The sequence below is a fragment of the Pleuronectes platessa genome, chromosome 20 (assembly GCF_947347685.1).
Source record: "Pleuronectes platessa chromosome 20, fPlePla1.1, whole genome shotgun sequence".
Taxonomy (NCBI): domain Eukaryota; kingdom Metazoa; phylum Chordata; class Actinopteri; order Pleuronectiformes; family Pleuronectidae; genus Pleuronectes; species Pleuronectes platessa.
Window position 1 is genome coordinate 7,203,141 of NC_070645.1, and position 27,239 is coordinate 7,230,379.

At 41.8% G+C, this 27,239-nt stretch overlaps 2 protein-coding genes across 8 annotated transcripts; one reads left to right on the forward strand and one right to left on the reverse strand.

The window, feature by feature from the left end:
* Positions 1 to 5,043: 5,043 nt before the first annotated feature.
* On the reverse strand, positions 5,044 to 22,688 carry LOC128426022 (WD repeat-containing protein 37). Of its 5 annotated transcripts, none has more exons than XM_053412876.1 (14): positions 22,627 to 22,688; positions 20,925 to 21,213; positions 18,685 to 18,781; positions 18,468 to 18,563; positions 17,768 to 17,832; positions 15,456 to 15,594; positions 14,415 to 14,486; positions 14,226 to 14,270; positions 14,003 to 14,079; positions 12,913 to 13,147; positions 12,641 to 12,782; positions 8,588 to 8,722; positions 7,682 to 7,796; positions 5,044 to 7,601 (listed from the first exon to the last, which is right to left on the reverse strand). In XM_053412876.1, the coding sequence occupies exons 2-14, from the start codon at positions 21,075 to 21,077 to the stop codon at positions 7,470 to 7,472; spliced, it is 1,503 nt and encodes a 500-aa protein (XP_053268851.1). In that variant the 5' UTR covers positions 21,078 to 21,213; positions 22,627 to 22,688; the 3' UTR covers positions 5,044 to 7,469. The 5 variants fall into 5 exon arrangements, with proteins under 5 accessions (XP_053268851.1, XP_053268852.1, XP_053268850.1 ...); XM_053412877.1 differs by lacking the exon at positions 22,627 to 22,688 and adding an exon at positions 22,266 to 22,404; XM_053412875.1 differs by lacking the exon at positions 22,627 to 22,688 and adding an exon at positions 22,111 to 22,257.
* idi1 (isopentenyl-diphosphate delta isomerase 1) lies at positions 22,395 to 27,101 on the forward strand. 3 transcript variants are annotated; one of them, XM_053412879.1, is made up of 7 exons: positions 22,395 to 22,541; positions 24,079 to 24,239; positions 24,961 to 25,247; positions 25,360 to 25,452; positions 25,561 to 25,691; positions 25,796 to 25,900; positions 26,455 to 27,101. In XM_053412879.1, the coding sequence occupies exons 2-7, from the start codon at positions 24,082 to 24,084 to the stop codon at positions 26,665 to 26,667; spliced, it is 987 nt and encodes a 328-aa protein (XP_053268854.1). In that variant the 5' UTR covers positions 22,395 to 22,541; positions 24,079 to 24,081; the 3' UTR covers positions 26,668 to 27,101. The 3 variants fall into 3 exon arrangements, with proteins under 3 accessions (XP_053268854.1, XP_053268856.1, XP_053268855.1); XM_053412881.1 differs by having other exon boundaries at positions 25,075 to 25,247; XM_053412880.1 differs by having other exon boundaries at positions 22,468 to 22,535.
* Positions 27,102 to 27,239: the final 138 nt, after the last annotated feature.

Below are 27,239 nucleotides of genomic sequence, written 5' to 3' on the forward strand. Positions count from 1 at the left end.
TTTTTTTTTTTTACCCCGCTCTCACCCCACTGGGCAGAGAGGAGGGAAAGAAACGTGGTGGGGTACGTAAACACGGCCATTACAGCTCGCCTTAGTACAAATTGAGGTGGTGGCGGTGAAGATGGCGGAGGTGTATTTCCTTGTTTTCCCCTGTCTGTTTATCTCTGCTCCCTCTTTGTCTTTTGACCTCAGCCCGTCCTGTTCCTTCTCCAAACACCTGAATCACCAATAAGAGCGAGTTGGGGTTGTGACTCATTAGCGAGGCCTAGTTGACCTCATTGACTCGCGCTCCCTCGCCGTGTCACCACCACCCCGAGCCGATAGCAGTCGAGGTGGCGTGCAGCTTTGCTCAGCACCTTGGTCGACTTGAGGGGTTTTATTTTGAAATGCCATTTTCCCCCCATGTATGAGTTATTCGATTCTGAACTGCGACGTGACTCTGGATCCGTGTACATTTCTACCTCGCACTCATTTTTGCGTATTTCCCGATGTAAACACACAACCGAGCTAAATGTTTATATTCGTGACGATCATGCCTTGTGTGGTTGTGTCACTGGCGATTTCTCTTGAAGGTATTGAAAATGAATAGAAGGCGTCACCTGCACGGCTCAGTCAGTGGTAAAATCCAAATAGTTAGAGTGACATCTAGTGGTGCACTTTTGTCATGTTGTGGTTTTCCTCTCCTGCCCGGCTGATGCTGGGATCTTCACGAACTCCAAATGAGGAAACAGTCGAACTCTCAGTCTGACAAACAAGCTCTTCAGTGGAGGGAGGATTTTCACACAGTAAGCATTGAACTGAGAATCTGACCCACGTGTGACCCGCTTCTGGTTGATTCATAATTTTTTCTTTCTTTGAAAAAAATTTGCCAATCAGTGTTTATCAATTCAAAAAGGTGTGAATTTGATTTAGAGTTTTTTAAAGCCGCTGAAAATCCAATTTCAAGTATTCCTTACAATTATTAGATATCCTATTAATATATCTATATATATATAGATATATTAGATATTATTAGATATTAGACCAAATTTGACTGTTTAACAGCCCTAACTGGGTGGGCTGCTGTTTGATCAGATTCTGTCCTGACTCTATTATTTATTTTAACATGAGGCCCCCAAGTTAAACCAGTACCAAGAGCATACAGAACATTTTTATGTTAAATATCCCAAACATTTAAAACGTTATAATATTTCGTCCTTATCGCTGCTAGCAAGACTTTCCCCTTCAGTCACATTTGTGTGTGTCATGATGGTCGACGTGTCATTTTTTTCTGTCATGAAATAGGAAAACTGTAAAGATACCGTGTGATAGGAAACCCAACACAGAGACCATTTAGTTCTGCTGTGCAACAATACTTTTGGTTTTCTGTGAACCAGTTTGTTTTTATTTGATTAAATAAATGTATTAAATAATACCCTACAAAATATAATTAAATTCAAAGTATAAAAACAAATTACAGAACAATATAAATTGAAGTAAATGAATGTTTGAATAAGAGACTTTGACAATGGACCACAGGACAAGAATATTACTTTACTGCATTAGTTAATGTTGAACAGATGGAACGTCTGGTTCTTTGTTTACACCTGAATCCTGGTCTGTGAGCATCACAACAGTGTTTAACCAAGTGTCGGTCTGTCATCATCCATAACCACAGACATGACATCGTTCGTCCACATGCAGCATCACCATGACTCCGATTTGAAAAAACAGATTTACAGATTTATTTTGAGAGATATAGACTATAAGGCATGTCTGAATGGCAATATTGTATCTATGAGTGTACATATGTAAAATGTATAAAAGTTATTGACAAAGATGTGGAAGAGATCTTCAAATGTCTAATTATGATGTAAATTAAAGTATATGAGGAATTGCTGCTAAGGTCTGTAAATTGCACTTCAGTAACAAATACATTGTGAATGTTTGTACTGTATATGTGAATAAAACCACAAAATCTTGTAATTTTATCTTGTCTTGCCAGTTTTTTTTGTGTTGAATTCATGTTTAAAATATGTTATTTTATCGTTCCTCATAATAACTGACATTGGGCCATCTCAGGTCTGCCAGCTTCGTGATCACCTTCCTGTAGGCAGCACTGGCCCTCGGGAGCATCCAGACAAATATTAAAGAGGCCTCCCTCCTCCTGCCGGTCCCGGGGGAAATCCAGGGGGGAAGTGGTTATCTCTGTTAGACTCGGTGGCAGGTGTCATACACACCAGCCACCAAATTAGCCTTGAGGAAGAATGAAGTGAGGAAGAAGAGGCGAGGGGAGTTCGAGGTATATGCCTCCACGCCCCCCCCCCCCCCCCCACACTCTTCCCCCTGAGGCCGTTGAGTCAGCTGTGTGCACCACAGAAAACATGCTACTTGACAATTTGTCACAGGCAGCTCGCTGTAATCCATTGGACAGAGTAAACCTCCTTAGACAATTCTCACTAACAAGACTATTACTACTATAGATTCATGATTTACTGTGATTTGACCTTTCTAGGACTTAATGTACTGTGACACTTTTTCACTTACTATACTCCCACATAGTTTTTACTTACTGAATTATGACAAGTTTGTCACTTAATGTACTATGACTTTTTATGGAAGACTATACCATGACGTATTTTATGATTTACCACAGTATAAGCTATAATATACACTATGATATTTAGTTTTTCATGCCTAACAGGACTAGGACATTTGTATGTGGTTTTGGACCCAACACTACACTATGGCTTGCTTATCATACTTTAGACGACATACTACACTCTGGCATTTTGATTATATTCCAGGCGACAAGACATAATGTTTCTTTGAGATTTTTAATCCAATACTGTAGAATGACATGTTTATGCTTTTTTTGACACCTTATTAAACTGTAACTTTGTATCACATTTTTCAGATTTTGAATAGTAAGTCATGTTTAAATTAAAAGCTTGATAGCCCTTGGTTCTTAAATACACTGCAACTTTAGAAGACACATGGTAAAAACATACAAGGAATTTAAAAAAACGTCTTTATCAATTTGACAACACGTGCACTGCTGATCCAACACAACTAACACTATTTGGTTGTGTTCTGACTCAATCGGATGAACACTTGGCGGGGAAATTAAACAATGGACAGACGGAGATTTCTGGATTTACTTGTACATTGACTGTGCAGGGAAGTATTTATAAAACTGTTTCTAAGGCGTGTAGAGCACTAGCTGAAGATGCACCGACCTCCTAAGATACAAAATACACAATGTACAAGTTACTTGCACAAATACAACTTTGAGATACTTATTTCCATTTCAAAACCACTACACGTCCGTGGGAGTTGTTTTAGCTTTTACACCACAACATTTTCTTGACACCACTTAGCCTGTGACCCCTGTTGTGTTGTTTCAGCCACTTGGCACATTTCAGATATTTATGAGTTGTTGGCACTTCCACCAAAGAGCAAGTTCCCCTTTAAACCCCCGATAGAATCCTTGGCTGTTTAGCTGCTAAATGCTGCACCATGTTCACCAGCTGCTCTCCAGCTGTGTCCTTCTGCCGTTTGCTGCTGAGCAGGTTTTAGAAGCTGCATTAGTTGTCCGGCCAGGTAAAAAAAATTGGTGATTTGCTCCATTATTATGATAAATATATCAGATTAAAGCCCCTTTAAATAACTGTGTAAAGGCTTTAACAGATTGAATTATTGATTAGCTCTCAAAAACAGCAGGACTGGAGAAAATGAAAACAGATTTGTGTAGCGGAGCTGTGTTCTTCTTCTGTCCTACTCCATTAATCATCTCATTAGCCCACACATTTATCTTGCAACCTTTTGGAGGAGGCCGGGAACCACTGTGCTGAACATCAATATAACTGTGGTTAACTCCACATTGACCAGAACCATTTTATTTATAACTTTTAATATTTCAAGGAAATGTTGTGTTCTTTAAGAAATTGCACTTTTAGCTGTATACAACTGACCAGCTCTCTAACGGAGGCTTTTCTGTATCTTGTCATGTTTTTTAGCCCTAAACCAAATTACCTTTGGGGTTAATACAATTATATTATATTAGATTGCATTGTATTATATTGTATTACCGGCTACAAACGTAAAATCCTTTTTAAACAACACATGGGTAGTAGACTGTTGAGGCAGTTAAGTCATTTTTATGCAGCAATTACTTTTAATACTTGTGCTAGTTCCCTTTTTTCTGATAAATAATAATTACACACTTAAATCTAAGTACTTTTCAAAGTAAAACCTTTACTTGTAAATTAGTATTTGTACTCTTTAGTATACCTCCTTTACATTAGAGATCTGTATACTTCTTCCATCATCATTCTTCCAAATTCTGAATTTCCCACAGGATTAATAACGTATCCATCTATCATCATCTATCTATCTATCATCACCGTAATGCAGTTAGCTGAGAGGAGTTTTACTCATCTTGGAATTTTGTTCAGCACACATATCCTCATGGTTTAAAATGATGTAGCTCTTGCTTGAGTAAATATAAAATTAAACATCAGTCTACTTGAACCTTTAACTTTCACTTGATATGACGTACTGAAAATCAGCTGAGCACATTAACGTAACACGTCAGATTAGAGACAGAAAAGGTGTAAGTAACATCAATGGTGGCCGACGTTCGTTTAGCTTGTTTATTTTTATTGCTGTCACAACATCTCATAGGAACCTGTTTCAGGCATTACAGCTTCACTGGAACAGCAGCTACCCAGAGAGGTGTCAGCATGTCTATAGTATGTGTAGCTGCCGTACAGCTTCCTTTATGCCGCAGGACTGTTTGGCAAAGAGAGTTCACACAGACTAAAAATATCAAGCGTCTAATCAGCCTTTGGTAAAACAACAGAACTCCTGCTGCTCGGCACAAATGTTTGTACACCTCATGCTCCTGCTGCCACTGGGGTTATTATCCCGAGGCAGCGTTCATTTACATCCTGATGAATAACGGGCGACTTTCAAGATGATGCATATCTCTCTGAAGTGAATAGGAGACGAGAGCGGGGGGGGGGGGTGTTAATTAAGACGAAGGAGACACGAGAGACTGCAAAAAGGAAATCACACATTTTTATTGGAAAGTGACAGAGAGCACGTACCCGTCACAATAAAGTATGCAAAGTAGATCACATAATGAAGTTTGAGGTGAATATGACTCACTACAATGAAGTGAAGTCTATCCACTTTTTTTTTTATACCCTTCCAATCCGACACGCGATAATTTAATGTATCAGTCCAAAATCATATTTCCTCCGAGTTAGAATTCATATGTGGGGCGCAAATTATACCTTGCCTTTCTACCTGCAGATTAAAATGACACCGATAGCAGTGGGCGCCGGAGTTCCCTGCATGAAAGAGGAGTGAAAATCCCATCTGCACTGTGCAGCGGAACACAATTAGTTATTTAACAAGCGTTTGGGAAATTGCATTGATGCTCAGATGGATAAGGCTAATGCATGCATTTTCAAGGTATTTCTATAAGTTTATTACATTTTTAGGTTCATGCTACTTTAAAAAAAAAAAATCCATCCCAGCTCTATTGTTGGTAGAAACAGTCGTGAATAGTGGTCCAACGCAAATGCATAGCTACGTACTCCGAGGTTTACAGCACCGAAACATCAGAGGATGAAAAAAAACTACAGCATGACTTCATGTTTGGGATATTGCACTTGTGTAACAGGTATAGATTCTGTGATTTCCGGGTTCAAACATCAAGTAGGTGGGTTATTGCTTCTGTTTGGGGATCCAACAGACAGAGAGGCTTCATCTACAGCTAATGGCGCGAGGTACAAGGCTGAGGGTTCGATTCAAAGTGTCAACACCACAACTTGATGTTGACGTTACCGAAGCGCAGAAATGTCCACAAAGCAACAAATTCACTCATTAAAATACACGACACAGCGAGACAGGCTCGGAGTTGGCAATAGCTTTTCAAGAGAGAGAGGTTTTTAAGAACAGGACTTACTGTATTCATTTCACGTTACGCTTTCACTTCAAACCCTGCGCTCACACTCATATGCTCCACTTTTGCTAAGATTTCCTGCACTCCAGCTTCAGCTCTCCTCTTCATGCTCACATGCCAAATAGTTTTCATAGGTGTTTGCCAAAGTGTTAGTGTGGAGGGTGGGATATTGGGATGAAGCTGGTGAGAGTAACCGCCCGTACAGGAATCTCAAAGAAATAAAGCTACGGTGGAAAATTACATTCAATTCAGGAGAAGACGTTTCCTGGGGGCTCACAAGCAGGAGTGTGGGTAGAATAGGTGAGAGGCAGGAGGGCAGGAAATCAAAGCACAAGCAGGGGCTGTTTAAGAGTGAACGCAGGGTTTGGAGAAGAAGCAGCCCTGCTCTCTAACCGAAGACAACACTCGTGAATAAAAATAGAAGAAAAAAAAACATATGAGGCCAGAAAATGAAACTAACTACACTTGCAACCTGTGGTGAATATTTCATTTAGGATGACGATGAACGCATCTCACACCTCTAGAGGATTCCAGAGCAACCCGAGTGCAGATGTTTTCCAATGTTTACTTTGCTCTTGACACTTTGCATCCTGACAGAAGGCAGAATTTAAGCAATACTTTAAAAAAAAAATGAAAACCTCCTGTAAACATGGAACAAGGCAGAGTTACAGTATACGTTCAAAATATTAAATATATTTATATATAGGCTGGCTGTGAACTGAAAGCATCCAAGGTAATAATAGGCAAAGACACAAATCTCCATCTTTGAAAGAGCAGGTCCTGTGTGGAACATGTTAAGATAACGTGCAGGCGGGGATGTGATATGATGATATGTTTGGCTCCATGATAGGAAATATTCTAAGTTTTAAACTAAAAGGATAAAAACGTTTCACGTCATCTTCAGAAACAAGCAACAACCTGCAACAGAGGCCTCAACTTCATATATACAGAATGTCTTTAAATCATATTCTACAAACTCTCCTGGGCTCATGACTGTAGTTTATCTACATGCGAGAGCCTCCATTCAGCAGTAACAGAAAAAAGCAGTGACGTGAACAGCAGCCTGTGACTGTGGAGTCAGAATTATAGTTTGTCTTTTCTTTCACAGGGGGGGCTCGACAATCCATGCTAAACAAAGGAAGGGCACAAACACACAGAGGGGCGTGGCCTGGTGCAAACTCTGAAAACAAAAGTGTCGGAGATGTGTCGTTCTGCACATGTGCACACTGAGAGACAGAATATACTAACCAGGGGAATAATATGCTCTTGTCAATCAGTGTCACATCTGCATCCCCCAAAAAAAAGACAATAATGAAAAACATATTTCACACCTCACACCTGCGTGAAATGCACAACGACCATGTTTCACAGGGTAAACGCTTTCACCGTACGAGCACGTACGAGGTCCACAGATTACAGTGTATGTACCACATTGTATTTACATGGATCGATTCTGATCGTCTCCTACTTCACTGTGTGCGTTGCTGTGAGTGTGTGCGTGTGTGCATCAGTCGCATCACTTCTCCTGCAGCAGAAGAGTGATGTTGATGTTCCAGCCGATGGCCTGGCGGTCGAAGCCGCAGGTGAACAGGTTGCACGACTGGTTCTCTTCGTTCCACGCTGTGCAGCACACCATACGCCTGTGACCCTACACACACACAGAGGTGTAGAATGTTAGTTTTAATGACGTTAACTGAAGAATCCAACACACACCTCCCTCCTCCTTACCATCCTGTTGCTGCGTGGAAGTCTGGCCAGCCTCACTCCGCTCATGTCGAACAGTCGGACCTGTCGATTGTCATGTGGCAGGGCGATGATCCTCTGGTTGGCGGAGACGCTTATCCTGAAACATCACATGGAGTTCTCTTTTAATCAGATTTTGGTTCATTCTTCACAGTAAAGTCTTTATTTACCTCCTGTTCCACTGCAGCTGGTTCATTTACAGAAAATATCTCAAGAACAAATTTACTTCGGCACATTTCACTTTCTAGTTTGACACAACTCCATATGCATGATCAGCTGACATTAGCTACCCCTGGACTCTCATGTGTTCCCTGCTGGCATTTAGATAACTACTGACAACTGTACATTTAGACAGTTCCAGTACAGCAAATTGTTTATATCCATATCTGTGCAGACGCATATGTGTGCTGAAGACTGTAAAGGAATCTAATCAAAAGGTATTTAACATTTTTTATTTCTTGTGTTTTGGAGAATTAGGTATGTTTTGGGGTCACAGTAACCTTTGAACACCAAACCCCATCTGAGTCTATGTGTTCACACAATGTTACATCATTGAACCTTTCACCACCCAATTTGTATCAGTTTAAGTGGACTTCATACAACATTTGGAAGGCACGGTGGTTCCAGGGTCTTTCTGTGTGGTGATTCCATGTTCTCCCCATGTGTACGAGACTTGTCTCTGGGTACTGTCACACCAAAGACATGCAGATTGGGATTACGTTAATTGGAGACTCCAAATCTAAGAGTGGGATAGACGGACAACCTGAAAACATAACACCTCAGGCTACTATAGGTGCTGTGTGGAGGCATTAGAAAAATGACTCCCGTTAAAAGCGGATCCACAGGTACGAGGCCCGGCTCTCATCCAGTTACACGTGTCCCTTCACCCACCTGTTCACAGCTGAGTCAGTGCGGATGGTGGCTATGGGGGACCTCATGTTCTTCAGATCCCACACCTTGACGGTGCGGTCGTCGCTCCCTGAAACCACGTTGTCGCCCACCGTGAACACCGCCGACGTCACCGTGCTGAAAAACACAGACACACAAAATCAGGGAAAGTTTCTACTCATTTTTTGGACAGGATTAACACAATAAAATACATATAAGCAGTTATAGTAATGAATTTCCACCATTCAATATTCAAGAATTCATATATAAGTCATATAAGTCTTTTTTTTTTTATAGTTCCTCCTTTTAATCCCCATCAAAATATCAATATACCCCCCCACATAGCCTTCATCCCGACCAGCTGTGATGCGAGGTCACGTCTAACCATTACCTCAGGAGACGGCTAACATCAGTCAGTTTATTACTGTGTGTCAGTCGCTCCTCTGAGGCTTTTTCCTCTTCTCACAGTCTCACACACACACACACATATATATTTGTACATCTATCTTAGTGAGGACATTCATTGGCATAATGCATTCCCGAGCCCCATCATAACTAAATGCCTAACCCTAACCTAAACCTAATTTTAACCCTAAATCCAAGACTTAACCCTGAAACGACCAATTAATAGTGTGTCAGAAAGTGAGGATAGGCCATAATATCCTCACTTTCCCAAAATGTCCTCACTCTGTGCGTTTTAGGCTCAAAGTGGTCCTCTTAAAGATATCTGTACAAGTATACACAAACACACGCACACACACAGTCGTTTCCACATCTAGATTTTCTTGCCAAAACTGCCTTCTCCCTTAATTCAAACTGACACAGCATTAAGGGCTAATTAAGGGACTGAACTTGGTTCTATTAGAGAAGCTGGGGCTCAGGAAAACCGCTTCATTGTTACAGGCGCCTTCTAACAGTTGCAGGGTAACGCCCACCTGGGAATACAAGACGAGAGAGAGAGAGAGAGAGAGAGAGAGAGAGAGAGAGAGAGAGAGAGAGAGAGAGAGAGAGAGAGAGAGAGAGAGAGAGAGAGAGAGAGAGAGAGAGAGAGAGAGAGAGAGAAAGAGAGAAAGAGAGAGAGAGAGAGAAAGACAGGAGGTGTGCGAGGTGGGAGGTATGTGTGCAGCGTAATCAGACAAGGTAATTGATTAAAAGGTTGATTAAGGTTAAAGGGTATTTAAAATGGGTGGGGAAGCGGGAGGGGAGTAGTGTTACTTAATGGCGTCTCTGCAGTGTCTCTGACAGCCAAGGTCAAGCTTGGAGACTTAGGGAGCTGGGGAGGGAGGGACAGAGGGAATCATGGGAAGTAGAGATGAAAACTACTTTTCAGTATTATCGAGATATTGTTAAGATGTCCGAAAGATTAAACAAAAATCGTGATACACAAACTGTGTATCTTTCAACATGTTTTATATTTAAATAATACATATATTATCAATACAAATAATAATATTAATAATATAACTAACAACAAATCAACGTAGGCCAAAAGTATAAACAGTAAAAACGCTTTTAAACTACTTTGGAATCATCTTTGAATTCTCATCCATACTTTTAAAACACAATGAATGAATCCAGGTATCCTTAGTTTGCGTCATGGAGATCCCTGATGGTTTGATCGTCTCTGTATTGTTTGAGATATCAGATGTGCGGTAGATTAAATGCTGATGCTGATTTTTTTACTACAGTTCCATATAAACTGATCCTCTGTACTGGTTTTTATTTCTTTGCCTACCAGCATTTTGTAGTACATGAATCTGAAAGGTAAACAGGAGTATGTATACTGTGACTGTGGTTGTGAACTTTACCCTCCTCCCTAAGAAGTGCCTTCAATGACTGGTGTATGCATTTCAAAAAAATCACACAATGTAGTCTTTGTTAATCATTTTGGATGAGCGTTAAGCCGAATAACTCTTCAGGTGAATCAGAGTAGAGTGCGCTGTTATTTTGCTGTGCTGCAGTTAAACTGACAGCTGCAAAGCACCTGGTAAGTGCTGGTGAAATCCTCCAGAGACAGGCTGTCAAATCTGGTGATGCACGCACACATGCACACGCACACGCACACGCACACACAAAGTATGCAGTTCTATCAAATGCCTCAGATTGCCGCCGATGGCTTCAGAGACAAACGTGACATGGCATCCTGTTTGTAGAGTAAGTCCGCCGTCACCTCTCGTTTGCTCTGGGCGGGTTTTGTTAGCTCAAGTGTGCTCGTCATTAATCTGCAATTACGACTGGGGGAGAGAGACAGAGAGAGAGAGAGAGAGTGGGGGGTTCGGACAGAGGGTGTATGCTGCACTTTTAGCTGCCGAGGTTTGCTGTCAGGGAGTGTTAGCAGTAATTGCCAGCGAAGACGGAGGAAGCATGGGGATGGTCTCCCCCTCTAGCTCTCAACATCTTGTGCCTTTTAAAGCATTCAACACTCTCCTCTCCACCGCTGTCTCCATTTATGTGACATCATTACGCCAAATTGGAGGTTCAGGGAAATTAGCAAGAGAGACGGCAACAGAGGTTCTGACTATAGCAGAAAAATCTAACAAGTTGGAAAGTAGAAAAAGTTTGAGGGAGAGTAAACTCCCACTATTTTGGTTAGTGATTCATTCTTATAGCAATCTTGGAGCAAAATGTCAAAGAAAAACCCTTTGCTACAGATTTCTCTCTACATTATAATATTTCCTGTTTTTCCTGAGTCTCCTATAACAAATACACTGAATCACATTGGATTTTAGAATTTGACCAAACAGAACAAGGCATTTGAGGCTCAATTACGATCAACGTCAGTTACGTAAAGGAAACAGATGAAGCCTTCAACAATAGGACAAGAGGGAGGGGAGAGAGGAGACTTTAAGAGTTAGACGAGTGGATCGTACAGAAGCCGATATTGCGTAACTGCTATCGGATATGTAGATGGTAGCATATCGAACATGCTGACTCATTTGAAACGGCCTCACCAGAGTGATGTCCACTAACATTAGTGTGACAAGATAATGAGTTCTGTGCAAACCCAGCTCTCCGCTGTATCTATATGGATATATATTTTTATAGTGTTTATTTTGTTATTTTACCTTTGTAAAATTTACTTAGGTAAGAAAGACACAGCCATAGTCTGCTCAGACAATGTCGCCATAGCTGTTTTAGAACATACGACAAGATGGTGAAGGGATATTTTTCTGAGATTCAGAAACCCTTGTCTGAATTCATATCAATGAAACTGTCATTGGTTCACTGCTGTTCCACATCGAAAATGCTCAGCTACGATGTTGACTGATTATGTCATTCATAAACACAGCATATGGACGTTAACAAGGTTTAACAGTGGGATGTCTTTTGAGGGGGTCTTTAAAGCAGATCAATGTCCATTTGGGAAGGAAATAAGGACGGAGGGATGGGAAGGAGGAGGGCTGTCATTAACTGTGAAACACTGGTGCTTAATCTCATTACACCAATTGTCTATGGGAGAGAATTAAAGTGGGATCTGCAGGAATTATACATGTTGGGGTTGTACATAATGAGCTCTATGTAATCCCCCACTTGCAATCAAAGGCTTGCAGCCAGCCAGCACACACATGTAGACGTGTGCGCATGCACACAAACACACACACACTCTTCTTAAACTCTTTACAGAGTGCTGCCATTGAAAGTCACAGACAAGCCTGACAGTCAACGTTTTGAAATGAGCGTCTGCAATTGAGTGTTAACAGCGAGCAAGTGCCAAATTACACAGAGTGGGGGATTAACGCAGAAACGGACAGATAAATGAACAGGAAAGTGAGGGAGGGACAGAGGTAGACGGAGAACGACAAGAAAGCCGCCGAAGTAAGGAGAGGCGCTCTGTAATGAATGAGAAGAGAGTGGAGGATTTGGCTTAGAGCAGTTGGGTCTGTAAATTAATGTGGCACAGTAAAAGGAAAATAACATAAAGTGATGAAGGGATTTACAGACAAGAGAGATGCTACAGCACCACCCTGTGGGCATAATGAAGACTGCAGTAACTAGTTCTATCAACCAGGATTGTGAGTGTAGTAGTGGGAGTGCAGGTGTGTGTGTCAGACTGACTCAGTGTGTCCCTGGAAGACGTTGACAGAGTGGATGGACGGGTCTCTGAAGTCCCACAGTCTGAAGGTGGTGTCTCTGGATGAGGTGACCACCAGACGCTGGGTAGGGTGTGTACAGCAGTGGGTCAGCTCCTGGTCATGGCCTGTAGACACACACACACGTGTCAGACGGACTATAAATAACATAATTTTGTCTTTGCAAACAGAAATGAAATGCATGTTAATACCAGGTGTGAACAGCGCCTATGGTGTAGTATCAGCCTGTTAACCTACCAGTGAGTGTGTGCACCAGCTCAGACGTCTCCACCTCATACAGGTTTGCAGCACGATCCCAGGAAGCTGTCACCACTTGTCGGCCTCCAACCAACCAATCGGCTGCGATCACTACACCCTGGTGACTCTTCAGGGTGGCTGTAGGCACCCGGACGGTGGGGACCTCGCACGGGCCCTCTCCATCCACCTCTCCTTCCTCTCGGTCTGACAAGTCCTGGTCGTCATCACAAGGAGCCTGTGGAGGGACACACGTCCAGAAAGTGAGCGATGGATTCAGGAAATTAGATGCCCATTATGGAATTTCTGCCGCTAGGTCATATTTCATTTGATAAGTGACAGGCAGCCAAACACAACGCTGACTATAGCACAAAAAGAAGTTGATGCAACTGAAACCGACCATTACCTTGAAATAACAATTATCACTTCAATACAGTTATCATTAAATTACAGATTTCAGTAGGATTGAAAATGACTGGAAACTTATGGGATAATGTGAGAACCCAAAACAACAACATATATAAAACACAGATCTAAGTCTTTTCACATTTTAATGCAGAAAGGTTAATTTACCATGAAAATTAAAATGACCTATTTGTAAATGTACATAATATTCACCTGCATTGTGACGGCCCCTGCCTTATTTAACTTGAGGTTCTCTGATGTGATGAGCAGGTAACTGGTGGGCGGAGAGCCCCGTAGTTGGAATCACCTTGGCCCAGTGTTCCTCCTATAAAAGCCTGTCCTCCTGGTTGAGACTGTCTCTCTCTCTCTCTAACCTGAACTTCATGCAGTCTTGATTTAGTCTTCAACCAACATCTTCACCGCAGCAGCACATACGCCTCACTCATGTATCCACGCACACTCACTACTGATTTCACTGATAACCACATCTCATTGCTTCCTTAGTTTTGTTCCGTTCATGGTCAGATAATTACAATGAACTAAAAGTTTGGCTTTCCAAAGTCTCCCTCTCTTTTGTCACGGCTTCTGAGCCGGTCGGTGACATGCATCCTTTGGCAGAAATACATCTGTCAAATTCCAGGACATTCCAGAAAAAACCCTGAGACGAGAACAGTACAAAGCAACTCACACTGACATCTGGTGGTGGCTGGGGGGCAGGAAGCTGCACCATGTAGCGCCAGATGTGCGCCGTCTGGTCCCCAGAGGCTGTGCAAACAGAAGTGCACATCAACAAACATGCAGCAAATTCACATCCACACAAAACGGACGGCTGTAACGCAGCAGAGGCAGGAATACGTCAGTCCAACTGTCATGACGTACGTCTTCATAAACACACGTGTTCACATACTGACCTGTGATGGCCATCTGCTCTGTGGGGTGGAACTTGATAGAGTTGACTGTGGGTAAAGGATGAGAAGTAAATATCAACCAACGACTCCTGTGAGCAAATGTTGACAGTAATTTGCAGCACACATTGTGATACAAACCTATTACACAACACTACTTGCTACATATCTTAAATCAATAAAGTTTCTCTTTACCTGATCCAGCATGACCAGCATATCTCAGAAGACATTTCCCAGTCTCTATGCTCCAAAGCAGAGCCGAGTGGTCTGTGAGAGAGCAGGGGGACAACATGAGGCTGCCTTATACATTTCTAGAGTAATATTAGCTAATTAATGTTGTAATGTGCTGTTTTTACATAGTGGTTCCATTTGGTGAAAAGATTCTAGACCACTTCGCGGGGAGATTGTGCACATTTCAGTAAAATAAACAAAAACAGGAAAAAGCAGGAAAAAAACTGAGCTACATGGAAAGAAGTAAAATGGCACTTAGAGATCAAACACCTCCGCCATGGCTGAACAGTACCCCTTATGAAACCACATTCAAATTCACTAGATCGAGATTTATATTTGGATCGGCACCAAATTACGCACACTTTAAAATATCATTCCCCCGAGGCATGGCTGATCTTCAAGATCCATGAATTATTATCTGAGAAATCATTGTAAATGTTGAAAAAAACCTCACAATGTTAAAAAGGGGCCTGGATCTGCACAAAGTAATGGGTTATTTCCTGAACACTACCACACCCTTCCACCAAATCTCATACTAATCGGTCCAGTAGTTTTTGCAGAAACCTGCTAACTAAGAGACAGATAGACAAACCTAACCTCCTTGGTGGAAGTAATACATTTTGATAAAAATTTGAGTTTAGTCTTTTTGAGAGCGGTCCCGCGAATATTAACACAATCAAGACGATTTGTTTGCAAAAGATCCCATCAATCATCTCCTCTGTGCTTTTATTTTTCTCTCATTACATCCAAGCGTCAGAATTAATTTGCCTTTTGTCTTTCTGCTAATCAATTTATCAAACCATATGCTTCGCTTTGTAGCCAAGGACAAATTTACTTACAAATGGACTATTAAGATTTTCTTTTTCTATAAAATGTAATGTAAAATGATGTGAACACTGCACATCTCATCTTGACTTATTATCCCTATTGAAAGCCACTACGCAGCATATAGGCCAAGCAAATCCAGAATGCAGTAAATGTAAATAGTCAGTGAAGTGGGTGTACCTGCAGAGGCGGTGCCCAGTACCACCGGTTGAGTTCGAGTGACGCTGAGGTCCCAGATCCCGTCCCGGTGACCCACATACTCCTTGAGCAGCTGACACACAGCCCGAGACCCTGCGGTGGCTTTGAAACTGGACACAATCTGATCGGTGGGGGGTGAGACAGAGAGTGACAACAAGAGAGGGGCATGAGTATCAATCCTGGTTAACTTACAGGGCTGAACAAAGTTACAGAAAACAGGTTTATGGGTTTTGTTTGTTAACTGAAATGTGGCTTCATGACAATCCCGCAGACTACAGGAAATAGTTCTGACAGTCGTCACACAGTTTACTGCTGCTCTCTGACAAACAGATGAACAGATAAGGCACAGTTTCGGAGGGCCAGTGTCACAGAGGGAGATTAGCCAATGTCTTTGGGCTTAACTCAAGGTTTTTCTGGCATCATGAAGCCGATTCACTTTTAACTGCAGGTTTATCCCCAAAGGATCAGATCAAGACCTGTCGACAGCCAGACAGCTCTCTGGAAAATCTTTGTGTTTTCATCCTAGATGACACACACAAGGATTGTTTATACATGAGAGCATGACTCTGCAACTGCCATTAGGTTGTAGTTTCAAATTGCACCAAACTGTGTCATTGGAGTATAAATATCAGGACTGCTCATTCGCCAATTCAAGCACCAGTAGATGGAAGCACTGTGCACTTGCACCTGTAAAACCAGATGATCTTTTGGTCTGTTTACTTGTCAGAGAGCGATCACAACCTGCACTGTTCATGCTGCTGCAAGCGGACCGCTGACCACTGCAATAAGCTCGGATCACTGCAAGTCGTTAGATGCAGCAGCGAAGCATCTGGTTCATGTGTGTCAGGCTGTGTTAATGTATTCTCTCATTCTGTCTGCTGAGTTTACACTCACATTACACTATACTACCATCTTATTCGTCATTAGAAGACATTGATGAGCAGTGAGCAACAAGAGGATTAGCTCATCCCAGCAGTAAACTAAGGATATAGTTAGTGCAGATCATTAGTTCCAGGTCTCTTCAGTCGGAACAGAATTAGTTTGTGGTCATGTTTCTTTGCCAGCTGATGGGTTAGCCGTATATTATGTAGCAGCTAGTTCTGACAGGAGGTTAATCTAAGAAGTCCTCCCTTGATCCCATGTATCCTCTGTTTCTTTCTTTTCAATGAGAGGATCTCTGTGTCCCAGTCTTCATCCAGCTCACACTATGGCTGCATTGACATTAAATTAATATTGTTTAATTGCTTTAAAAGGGACAGCGAAAGAGAGGAACATTTTAATTATTATTTAGAGTAAACAATGCAGAAACGATGTGCATTCATGTTTACATTTATCTAAGACTATGTTTTCAAATTGTATATATTTGGTATATATTTGATCTTTACTATAAATAACTATAAATAAATATTATATATTTATTTACTATAAATAACTATAAATAAATATAATATATTTATTTATAGTTATTTATAGTAAAGATTACATAAAAAAAAGCTTCATATAAACTCTAAATCATTAAGTTTGGAGTTGCTTACGGCTGAATATTTTTTTTCACTTTAAATGAAGACAAGGTAGGTTTCCTTGTACCCAGTCTCTGTCCTCAGCTACATGAACTTTTCGAGGTAGCCATCCCTCCTCCTGATAATCAGGTCTAGGATTTGGTTAAAACAGTCCGATATTTTGTAATTGATTAGGCTTCAACTCTACTGGCTAGGAGACTCGGTGATGAATCATTTGACCGATTAGACACTTTCAAAAACAGTATATTTCTCAAAGAAACACATTTTATAGATTTAACTAATGCAGCCGTTCACCCGAATGACCTCATGCCAGAGTGCAGAGCAGAGAAGAGATGAGGAGTCAAGGTCAGACTTTAGTTAAAAGAGAGACTCGGCCCGTAGCTGCTTCCCCACAATGCTTAGTGAAAACAAACAGAGCATTCAGGAAGTTACCCATGAATCTCCGCCCCACAACTCCCATGTGGCCAAACTGAAGTTGCGAGGTCCACATATTTTGCCGTGGAAAGTGTACAAGCTCTACATGAGAGTTTAAAAAACAGAAGAAGACTAAATATGACACAGTTTGATTAATTAACTTCCAAACATCTGCATATTGATCCATCATGACATCAGAAATGTAAAAGTTCAACAACAATGGCTTGCCCAAAACCACTTCCTTCCTTAATTGTGACAATCTGTTACCATCAATCCCAGCATCTCAGATGATTACACAGATGATGACATATGTATTTTACAGGCCCTATAGAATGGGTTAACCAAGCAGGGTTCAATTACCTTGCTGGTAGAGGCTTTGTAGGTCGTCTTCAGCTTCTGTGAAAGTTGACTTGTGCTGTGGCTGGCTGTGTGATGGAGACACAAACAACAGGGGTTCACTGATGTGCACGACTGTTAACCATTTCTGGAAACTTGTGGCAGCAGAACCATTAGCATGTAATATGTAATTTTAAGAGTTACCAGTTAAAAAAGGTTTGCTTCAGCCATTCAGGCTTATTTCATGAAATTCTCTTTCGTAAAGGAGATTTAAATAGGATTACCATGGAAATATATCCCTACAGATTGGCCTTGTCAGGCTATTTTTAAGGTTTAGCTTCCTGTCAGGCTCAACCAGTCCTACAATCAACCTGACTTAGTGTTAGGGTCAGTTATCAGTTCCTCTTTACTGCTGTACTCTTTTATTAAGTCATAAAGATCATAAATTAGCTCTCTTGTTTCAAATCCCTACAGGTCACATCTTCAAATGTTGAAGGGATGCAAATGTTCGATGTCAGTCATCCAGGCAGAAAATCACGTTTACATTAATAGAGATAAACACATTAATTTGAATGCCACATTTGTAAAAACGTTTTATGAGGTAAGAAGAGTGTGTGTATAATGCCACATTTGGTAAACGTATTGTGATGTACAAAGTGTGTGTACAATGCAACATTTGTTAAACGTATTATGAAGTACAAAGTGTGTGTAAGAAATACTGGACCTTTTGTTTTCAGCGCTCCCTTGGTGGGATCTCCTCCCTCGATTGTTTGTCCATCTCCAGTCAGTCTCTCATTCAGGGAGTCGATTTCCCGGCGTACTGTAATGTTAGCACAGTGACAGGCATCAGTAAGCAAACACTGCCTGAGCTCTCAAACCATCTGGTTAGTCAATCAACACCCGACGCTCAATACGGTGAGGTAGAAAAGTCAGTTACTCACGTTCAATGTTTTCGATGTAAAGGTTTTCAAACTCGCGCTCGATTTGGCCAAAAAGTTCGAGAAGATTGCTTCGTATGGGGAGAGGCAACTTGGAATCCTGCAAACCGGGCAAGAAAAAGAACACCTTTAGAATCCTCAGATTAATATTAGCCTTAAAATCCAGTATCACAAAAATAAATTGAGTAATATGTTTTGCTTATAAATCTGAACTTTAACATTATTTCCCCAAAATGTCCCAAAATTATATATTCAAACCTGTAGATGCTGCGGCTGACCTGAGCAAGTACAACTTCCGACTGAAAAAAAGTGTCTCTATATCAATAACAGTTAATCTAACATCTTGCATAGTCGCTGTTCAAAGAGAGGTGACTCATAAAATACACAGACAGACAGAAAACACATAAATCTCTTGTCAAACACATCCAGTATATTTAACCGTTGTCATCTGCCACCAACGGCCCTGATACTCAACTACATGTTGGAAAACAGAACCATAACTGGCCAACAATCATCTGACTACACACCAGCTGGAGTCCAACCAGTCAAACTCTACATTTCCACTGACTCACCTCCATGATGAACTCCTGGAAGCACCGTGTTATCAGATGACCACCAGTCTGAAGCAGACTGACATGTAAAGAGATGTAAAGGCTGCCTTGAACACAATGGACTCAAAAGCCTGCCTTTGACAGCTCACTTCGAGAGCTGAATCGAATTTCTACAACCATCTGAAAGATGAGGAAACTGCATACTTAAACACTCTTTCTTCTGGCACATGCTCAAACCTACAAATTGACCATTCTGTCAGCTCCATATGTCAACACATTTGTTGAAGGAAAACCAAATACGTTAATTAACAAACAACGGGCAGTCCTCGTGAATTCAAAGCTGCTTAGTTATGGCCTTTAAACCTCTAGTTTCAAAGCATTTAAAGTGAGAAAGATAATGCATTCTTTGTGCAGCTAATGGGATTGTAAAGCTTTCTGTGTAAGTGGAACTTGTGCTGTGTGTGGAGGGAGGGTGGACTAGGTACATAAACAGAGCCGGCATGGCTCAGCAATGGAGGGGAAAAGGCCTGGTGAAAAGACTAATCAGACCAGGACAAGCAGGCCATATTAAAACTTGATGAGACAACCAGCCAGTGCAAGCTGAGCTCTAGATTTAGAGACTGATAATTCAAGGACAGGGTCAAGCAGAGAAAGTAAAGTCGAAAGGGCTTCCACGGGCTACTGGATACAGACAAAAATCAAGCATCACATTCATTATTTACATAATAGTTTAATGTAATATCTAGATAATGAACATCGGTTGTCCATCAATACAGCCCCAGATCCCAGCACTATGCTGTATAAATGTATGTACACTAGGGCATAATCGGGCTGATTGAGGACCCAATTCACCCTTTCGGACAGTCACAGTGGCGATCCCGGCCAGAGCTTCTGATTCTGACTCTGAAAACCAAACAACTCCGAAGACGCAATGATAGAATCCAAACCACTTGACATTCACTCACAAAGACTTTGTGCATCTTATCTGAGAGATGACTGTCAATGAGGTCAGAGTTTCAGCCAACTCCCAAAAGTTAACAACCATGGAGTCTTGATCAAACAGACACCGTTTTTATTATCTTGGAAGCACAGACGTGCTATTTGCTGCAACTGGTTTGCATCAAGAAAATGTTGAGCAATCAAACAGTGGAGCAGTCTTCCATTTCTGGCAGAAATAAATCAATTGTGGCTCCAATTTAAATGTTTGAGGATGGTTAATCACTAACTTGTTGGCACAAGTTTGCTTCAAAATTCACAGTCACTTCTTTTGTTTCAGCAGAAATAATCAATCACCAACATGCACATCCACACCAGACAGTTAAGATACGTTTAGATGTCAAATCTAAATGGCCCCTATCAAACCAAGTTTATTCCGTTGGGGCTAAAAAAAACGAAATTTTCAGTAGGAAAAAGAACAAATGTGAACAATTGAATGCAAGCTGAAGAGCTTGTAACACCAGGTAAAAAATGAAATGCTGCTCAACCGGCTGGAACTGTGCTCCCATGACAAATAGAAACTGCCTTACAACACAACAGAGTGACTGAATGAACTTCTGCATGCATATTTAAAAATATGCAAAAAATGTTGTGGCTTTGCCTCAACAGATGTTAATACCTGCCTAACAAGCTGCATGTGCATTTGCAAGAGGGAGAGAGTGTGAAAAGGAGTGAGTGTGTATGCATCTCCCTCACCTGTCCCTCCAGCATGTCTCCTCTTTGGACGCCCTGGGGCCTGTCCTCGGTGCTGTTGGTGCGCCGGATGGACAGACTGTGAGCCTTGCGTTTCTGCTTGGGGTGGCGGGTGGCTGATGCAGAGCCGCTGCTGCTTCCGCCCTCCACCGGCATCCCTCCTACTTGCTGGGTTGCCCTGCCCCTCTTCCCCTCCCCTCTGCTCACGTCCTACCTGTGAAGCAGGTAAACAAAGGCCAAGCTCGCCGGTTGGGCGGTGGGTGGGTTAGGTCGACGTGTTGCCACCACCTACCTGCAGGGAAAAGGGAAGTCATGTCATGTAAAGCGGTATAACCTAAATATATAGGTTTAGGGTGCTTGCTGGTGCAGCCATGGCTTCATAGCTGCATAGATCTAGCATTTTAAGATTAATTGTATAGTCCTTCAGACCACACACACAAGACAAGTTCACAGTAGAGTGAAATTATGTTGCATCCAGCTCATGGATGTAATTTAAAATAGTATGGGTTCCCTGAGTAGGGATACTGTAATAAATACATAAAACTAGATCTAAAAATGACACAAACAGACATTAGGATATTGCATGGGAGTAAATTAAATTACACATATTGAATAAATACATAAATATGATGTGAACAGACAGGAATTATGCACATATTGGATGAAATTGCACTTACTGATGAATATAAAATGCACATATACAAACATAGTGTATAGTAGTGGTCTGTAAACAGAGAGTTTATTACACACATTGTTTTTTAAATGCTGCTTTACATATAAGCAGAAATGTGCTGCATACTTAGAATCTCAAATGTTGTTGACACATCATTTGAAACTCTTATTCCTAAACTGAGTATAGCTATTGGAATATTAAATATTCGGTCGAATAAAAGGTGCGTTTCTTGGTGAATTGTAGCCCACTCGAAAAGAGGACAGCGTGTTTTGGGGGGCTATGAGAGGGTCGCGTTATCATCATCGGTAACGTCATTAGCATCTGCACGTAGCAGAGACCTATAGCTTTTTAGCTAAGGTTAGCGAAACACTGAGGGAGGCAAATTAACATGCAACAATACCTACATGGATGGACTGTACAATTTCCCCGAGAACGGCCCGAGAAAAGCAAAACGGTAAATTCCTATTCGCCGCTTAATCCCACGGCTTCCACCCACAGAGCAGCATCGACACTCACCGCTGTCACTGCCTCTCTGACTTCACCCTCGCCCCGCATGAAGCTCTGTAGGCTGGGCTAGCTCGATGCTAACGTGGCTAACCCCCGGGAGCGAGCAGAGCGGAGCTTGACGAGCGACCCAACGACGATGTGAAATATTAACTTGTATTATTCACCATGTTGTGGGCGCCCGGCTTCAGTGTAACAACTAGTAAACATTTTAAAACCAATTTTTCAGACACATCGATGTATTTTTTTTTATTTTGCATCACATGGACCCCTTTGAGCCAATGAGCTGCCGCGCCAATGCGGCGGCAGCCAATGGGACGCGGTGACGTCAGAAACAGGCAGTGAAAGCTCGGACGTCATTGTTGAGTTGCTAAAATGTCGCTGTGAGCAGGAAGAGGTGAAAAGAAGCGGATCGTGCAGCGACACAGCCGATACGTGTATGCGTAAGTGCTTGTGTTGTGTGTCTGTGTGTCTGTGTGTAGGCAGTGGGTCTGCGTGTCTGTGTGTGTGTCTCAGTGCATAGCATACTTATGTTCAGCTGTCAGGTCTGGGTGGTGCGGGCTGAGCTGTGGTCCGATGACGTGTTCACTACAAAACCCGGAACTGATTTTGCTGGACCTGGATCACAAGGTCCCTAACACTGTAGGGGTCATACTGAAAATATTATCCAATGGAGAGTAAATACATTTATTTTAATATAACATTACGTAATTGGCGTATTTCTCCTTGACTATGCTTCACAATTCAACTACAATATCATCCAGTGGGAAATATATACTTAGTTTAATACATTTACCTGTAGTTTCTGAGTATTTACAAAATCAAAGTCAGTCAAAGTCAAATTTATTGTCAGATCTGCCATATGTACAGGACAATTGGAATTTAAATGCTGTTTCCCTCTGACCCCCGGTGTAAAAATATATGCAGACAGAACATATAAATACACAGCGTAAAGGACTCAAAACATACTGTTGTACACAGTACAACATAGTATGCAGTCATAACTTACATGGTGGATAGGATGAGAGTAGTGCAGACCAGAATTTAACAAAAATACTTGGGAAGTAATGCTCAGTACATCCATAGGATGTAGTAAATAGCAGTTAATGACAGCTTGTAATTTTTTGTTTTAAGCTGTTTGTGCCGCAGTCTTCACTCCCTGGGAAAAGCTCTTTCTATCAGTGTGACCTTCCTAACTTAATAATGAATAAATAAACAAATCAATGTAAACACAATTATTAAAGGGTTTTATTATGTTAAACATGAAAGTAAACTGAGCTTGTTTGGATTTTTGACTTTCATGGACAAAAATGTAGTCAATCTTTGTTACTTTATCTTTTGATGGTCACAGGTGGGCAAAACTAGGAATCTAACTAGAAACCCTTTTTGCTTTGCTTTACAATTGCACCACCGTTACCTCCCAACACAAAATCACTTTGCCGCTTGCTAAGCAATAAAACATTCAATATGAATATAGTGCTGAGACAATTTGAGGATCTACAATGAATAATGTTTCATTATCAAGCTGTTTTCAAGAAAATACACAGACCCTCTAAAATGCAAGATCTTGCTGTGATTTATCAATGTTAATGCATTATCTATGGGATTTTGAGGATTGTGGGACCGGAATTTAAAGATTTGGTGTCATTATTTTTCAAACCATCAATAAACGATCCTCAACAAATGGTATTAGATATTTCAATAATCAGTGTAACAATCATAGTTACGGCTGAGAAGATAGGCTTATGTGTGACAGTTTAACGGTCTACACACAAATCATCACAATATCCTGTTGTTGGTCAGAAACTACACGTTTTGAAACTACAGATTTTTTCTCTGGGAGTAGTAGTTGATGTGTCCTCAATCATGCCCCTGGTGCGATCAGCAGTGCAGAGTCCCGTCCTGATTGACTTGACGCCTCTCCGGTTTTCCCCGTCAGCCGTGGCGTCACTCATTGTGATTGGTTTTCCTCCTCGTCAGGTGATGGTGCGGTCCATGTGGGCGGTGCTCCGGAGATTGTCCTACCAGGGATGCGCGGCTGCTGCAGCTATCAAACCAAACGTACCTGTCTCCTTTAGAGCCGCAGCCTTGAGGAGCGGACCCGGACTAACAGCCACCATCAGCCGCAGGACGATATCCAGGTGAGCCCGGCCTCTGTGTGCAGCGCTCACCGCCGCTCAGGTCGAGACATGGAGGTCTGAGATCTGTGAGACCCGGAGCTGAGCTGCTATTGATAGCCTGGTGTCCCACATCAACACGAACACTTCTGCCAGACTCCGTTTAAATATATCTTCAACTGGATGCGGCTTGGTGTGTGGGTTAAAGTTCCCACTTTAAGAACATCAACTCAGACTCTGAACCTGCTCTCTTTAATTCGGCTCACACAACACATGGAAGGCTGCACTAATTACTATGGAGTTTGGAGTTTAAGTTGCCTGCTGGACTAACCTTGGAACTTATCTTTAAGTGCAACATGTTCATATTGTAACTTATTGAATTCATTGTATAGTAGCAACATTTGTAATCGTCTTTTTTGATTTATACTTATATTTTTTTTGTATCTAAATATTTGCGTTTAACTTATTTAATGATGATCCAAATACTTATGATATTTGTGTTCATTTCTAAGTATATGTTTTTAAATAATAGTATTGAAAAATAAGCTGTAAATTAATATTGTATTTGCGCTTTGGCAACACGTGTGAATGTCATGCCAATAATGCTTATTAAAATTGAACTGTTAATAGTAGAGATGAGAGGTTGTTTTTTTAAGTAGGCAAATGGTCCGAGAAGCCATAACACAGCATAACATCTGTTTGGATTAGTTTGTTTACTTTTGCCTGAACGTTCATTTTTGTACAGGGGTACACAGTGGTCACACAGTGCCTGCTGGGTTCAGAAGGTCATTACCAAAGTGCACAGCTCCTGTTCTGATCTGAAAACCCTGTTGTTTCCCTGCTCCCCATCGCTCTGCAGTGAGGTGAGACACCTGCAGTCTGCAGTCAAGATGCCTGAGATCTCCACAGATCACCTGGATGAGAAGCAGGTGCAGCTGCTGGCTGAAAAGTGCATCCTCATCGACGAGGACGACCGCAAGATCGGAGCCGATACCAAGAAGAACTGCCACCTCAACTCCAACATTGATAAAGGTCTGTGTCCTCCATGATGAAATGCCACGAACACACCTGTAGTATGCTTCTTCTTCTTTTTTAGCCACTGTTAAATCTGCACTGGTGGTAAACAGTGTTTTTGTTTTACCAGGTTTACTACACAGAGCTTTCAGTGTCTTCATCTTCAACAGTGAAGAGAAACTGCTCTTACAACAGCGGTCTGATGCCAAAATCACCTTTCCAGGTCAGCAGCACAGCACTAAACCACTTATGTTGACACACACACAAGTAGTACCAGCATTACTAGAAGTTTAACCATGTCCTGTGTCTTTGTCTGTGTGTTTGTTTGTAGGCTGCTTCACAAACACATGCTGCAGTCATCCCTTACACACCGACAGCGAGGTGGAAGAGAAAGATGCTATTGGAGTGAGGAGAGCTGCTCAGAGGAGACTTGAAGCTGAACTGGGTATTCCCATGGATCAGGTAATATACTGTGGGGCAGTGGTTGTATGCATGTCCCGGCTTCTTCATTGGATGGACGAGGATTATGGAGAGCTGTAGTGAACATCTGATCTCCTGTGCCTCAGGTGACACCAGAAGAAATGACGTATCTAACAAGAATCCACTACAAGGCCCAGTCAGACGGTGTTTGGGGAGAACATGAGATCGACTACATCCTCTTCATGCAGAAGGTGACACTGCGACATCTACTGGTTTTAGACTTTGGTTACATAAGGACATGTGACGTACCAAGCCCCTGTTGGTGTTTAGTTTTCAACCACTTCCAAGACTCGGACTCTATTTCCTGTCATGTGGCCACAAATAAAAAATCAGCAAATTCAATTTGAACAACACAAAGCCTCTACACATGCATTTGTATGAATATATAAAGTGATAGAAAGTAAGATCAGCAGTCGAGCTACTTTCTCCGAGCTCGACTGCCGCATCGCTATGAATTATTTCGGACCCTACTCACTTTCCAAGGCACTCGAACTAGGTCTATTTTGCATTTCCAATGCATCCGAAAAACCACTCGAACCCAAACTGATGATAGAACAGTGACACTGAAAAGTGAGCCAGTTATGTGCAGTCTGTTACAGAGGGACTATTCATGGCTTGAGCTGTGGGAAGTCAGTTTTCTCAGATGTGAGAGCAGATATCGGTCATCTTGTCATTGATGCTTTTAAAGTTAGGCGACAGATCTTTGCCCTGACTCAGTGTCTTTTGATTTCTTGTCTCTCTGAAGGATGTGGATTTGAGTCCCGACCCCAACGAGATCCAAACCCACTGCTACGTGAGCAAGGAGGAGCTGAAGGAGATGCTGAACAAGGCCAAGCGCAACGAGCTGTTGATCACGCCCTGGTTCAGCCTCATCGCTGAGACCTTCCTCTTCCAGTGGTGGGACAACCTGCACAGCCTCAAACAGTTCATGGATCACGACAAAATCCACCGCATGTAACACACACAGCCGGGGTCAGGCTCTACCGGAGTGATTCCAGTCCGCACCTGACGCACAAGCACAGACCTCCAGATGTCAGAAAATAACATCACAGACTACGTTGTGTTAGGGTTGTAGCAGCACGTGTGGGGTTCTCGCACAAGAAATGGAGGCAGAGGATGTTTAGCCTTGTAAAAAATAATAGAGGATGCGGTTTATAGTAGGCTTGTAGCTCTGAGTTGCATTTATCATGAGAAATGATGTCAGTAGAGCAGGTCTCTTGTCTTTAATAAAGAACGTCTGTCAAGTAATGGATTCTGATCAGGAGTCACAGACCGAACGGACGACACCTAACATCAGATATCAAGTGCCAGGTCGTTAGAATGAGGTGAACAGTCACAACATGTAACACTCTGTATCTTTGTACCCTTTTACACAATAAAATTACGATTGTGGTCGGTGGCAGTAGATGACTCGGCATCACGCAGCATTTTCACAGTGCCTCATAAAGACGGTAACAACATTTTGGAAAATACAAGACAATTGCAGGATTAAATGGTTTTGGGTGACACATCAGCTAACATAAAGCTTTA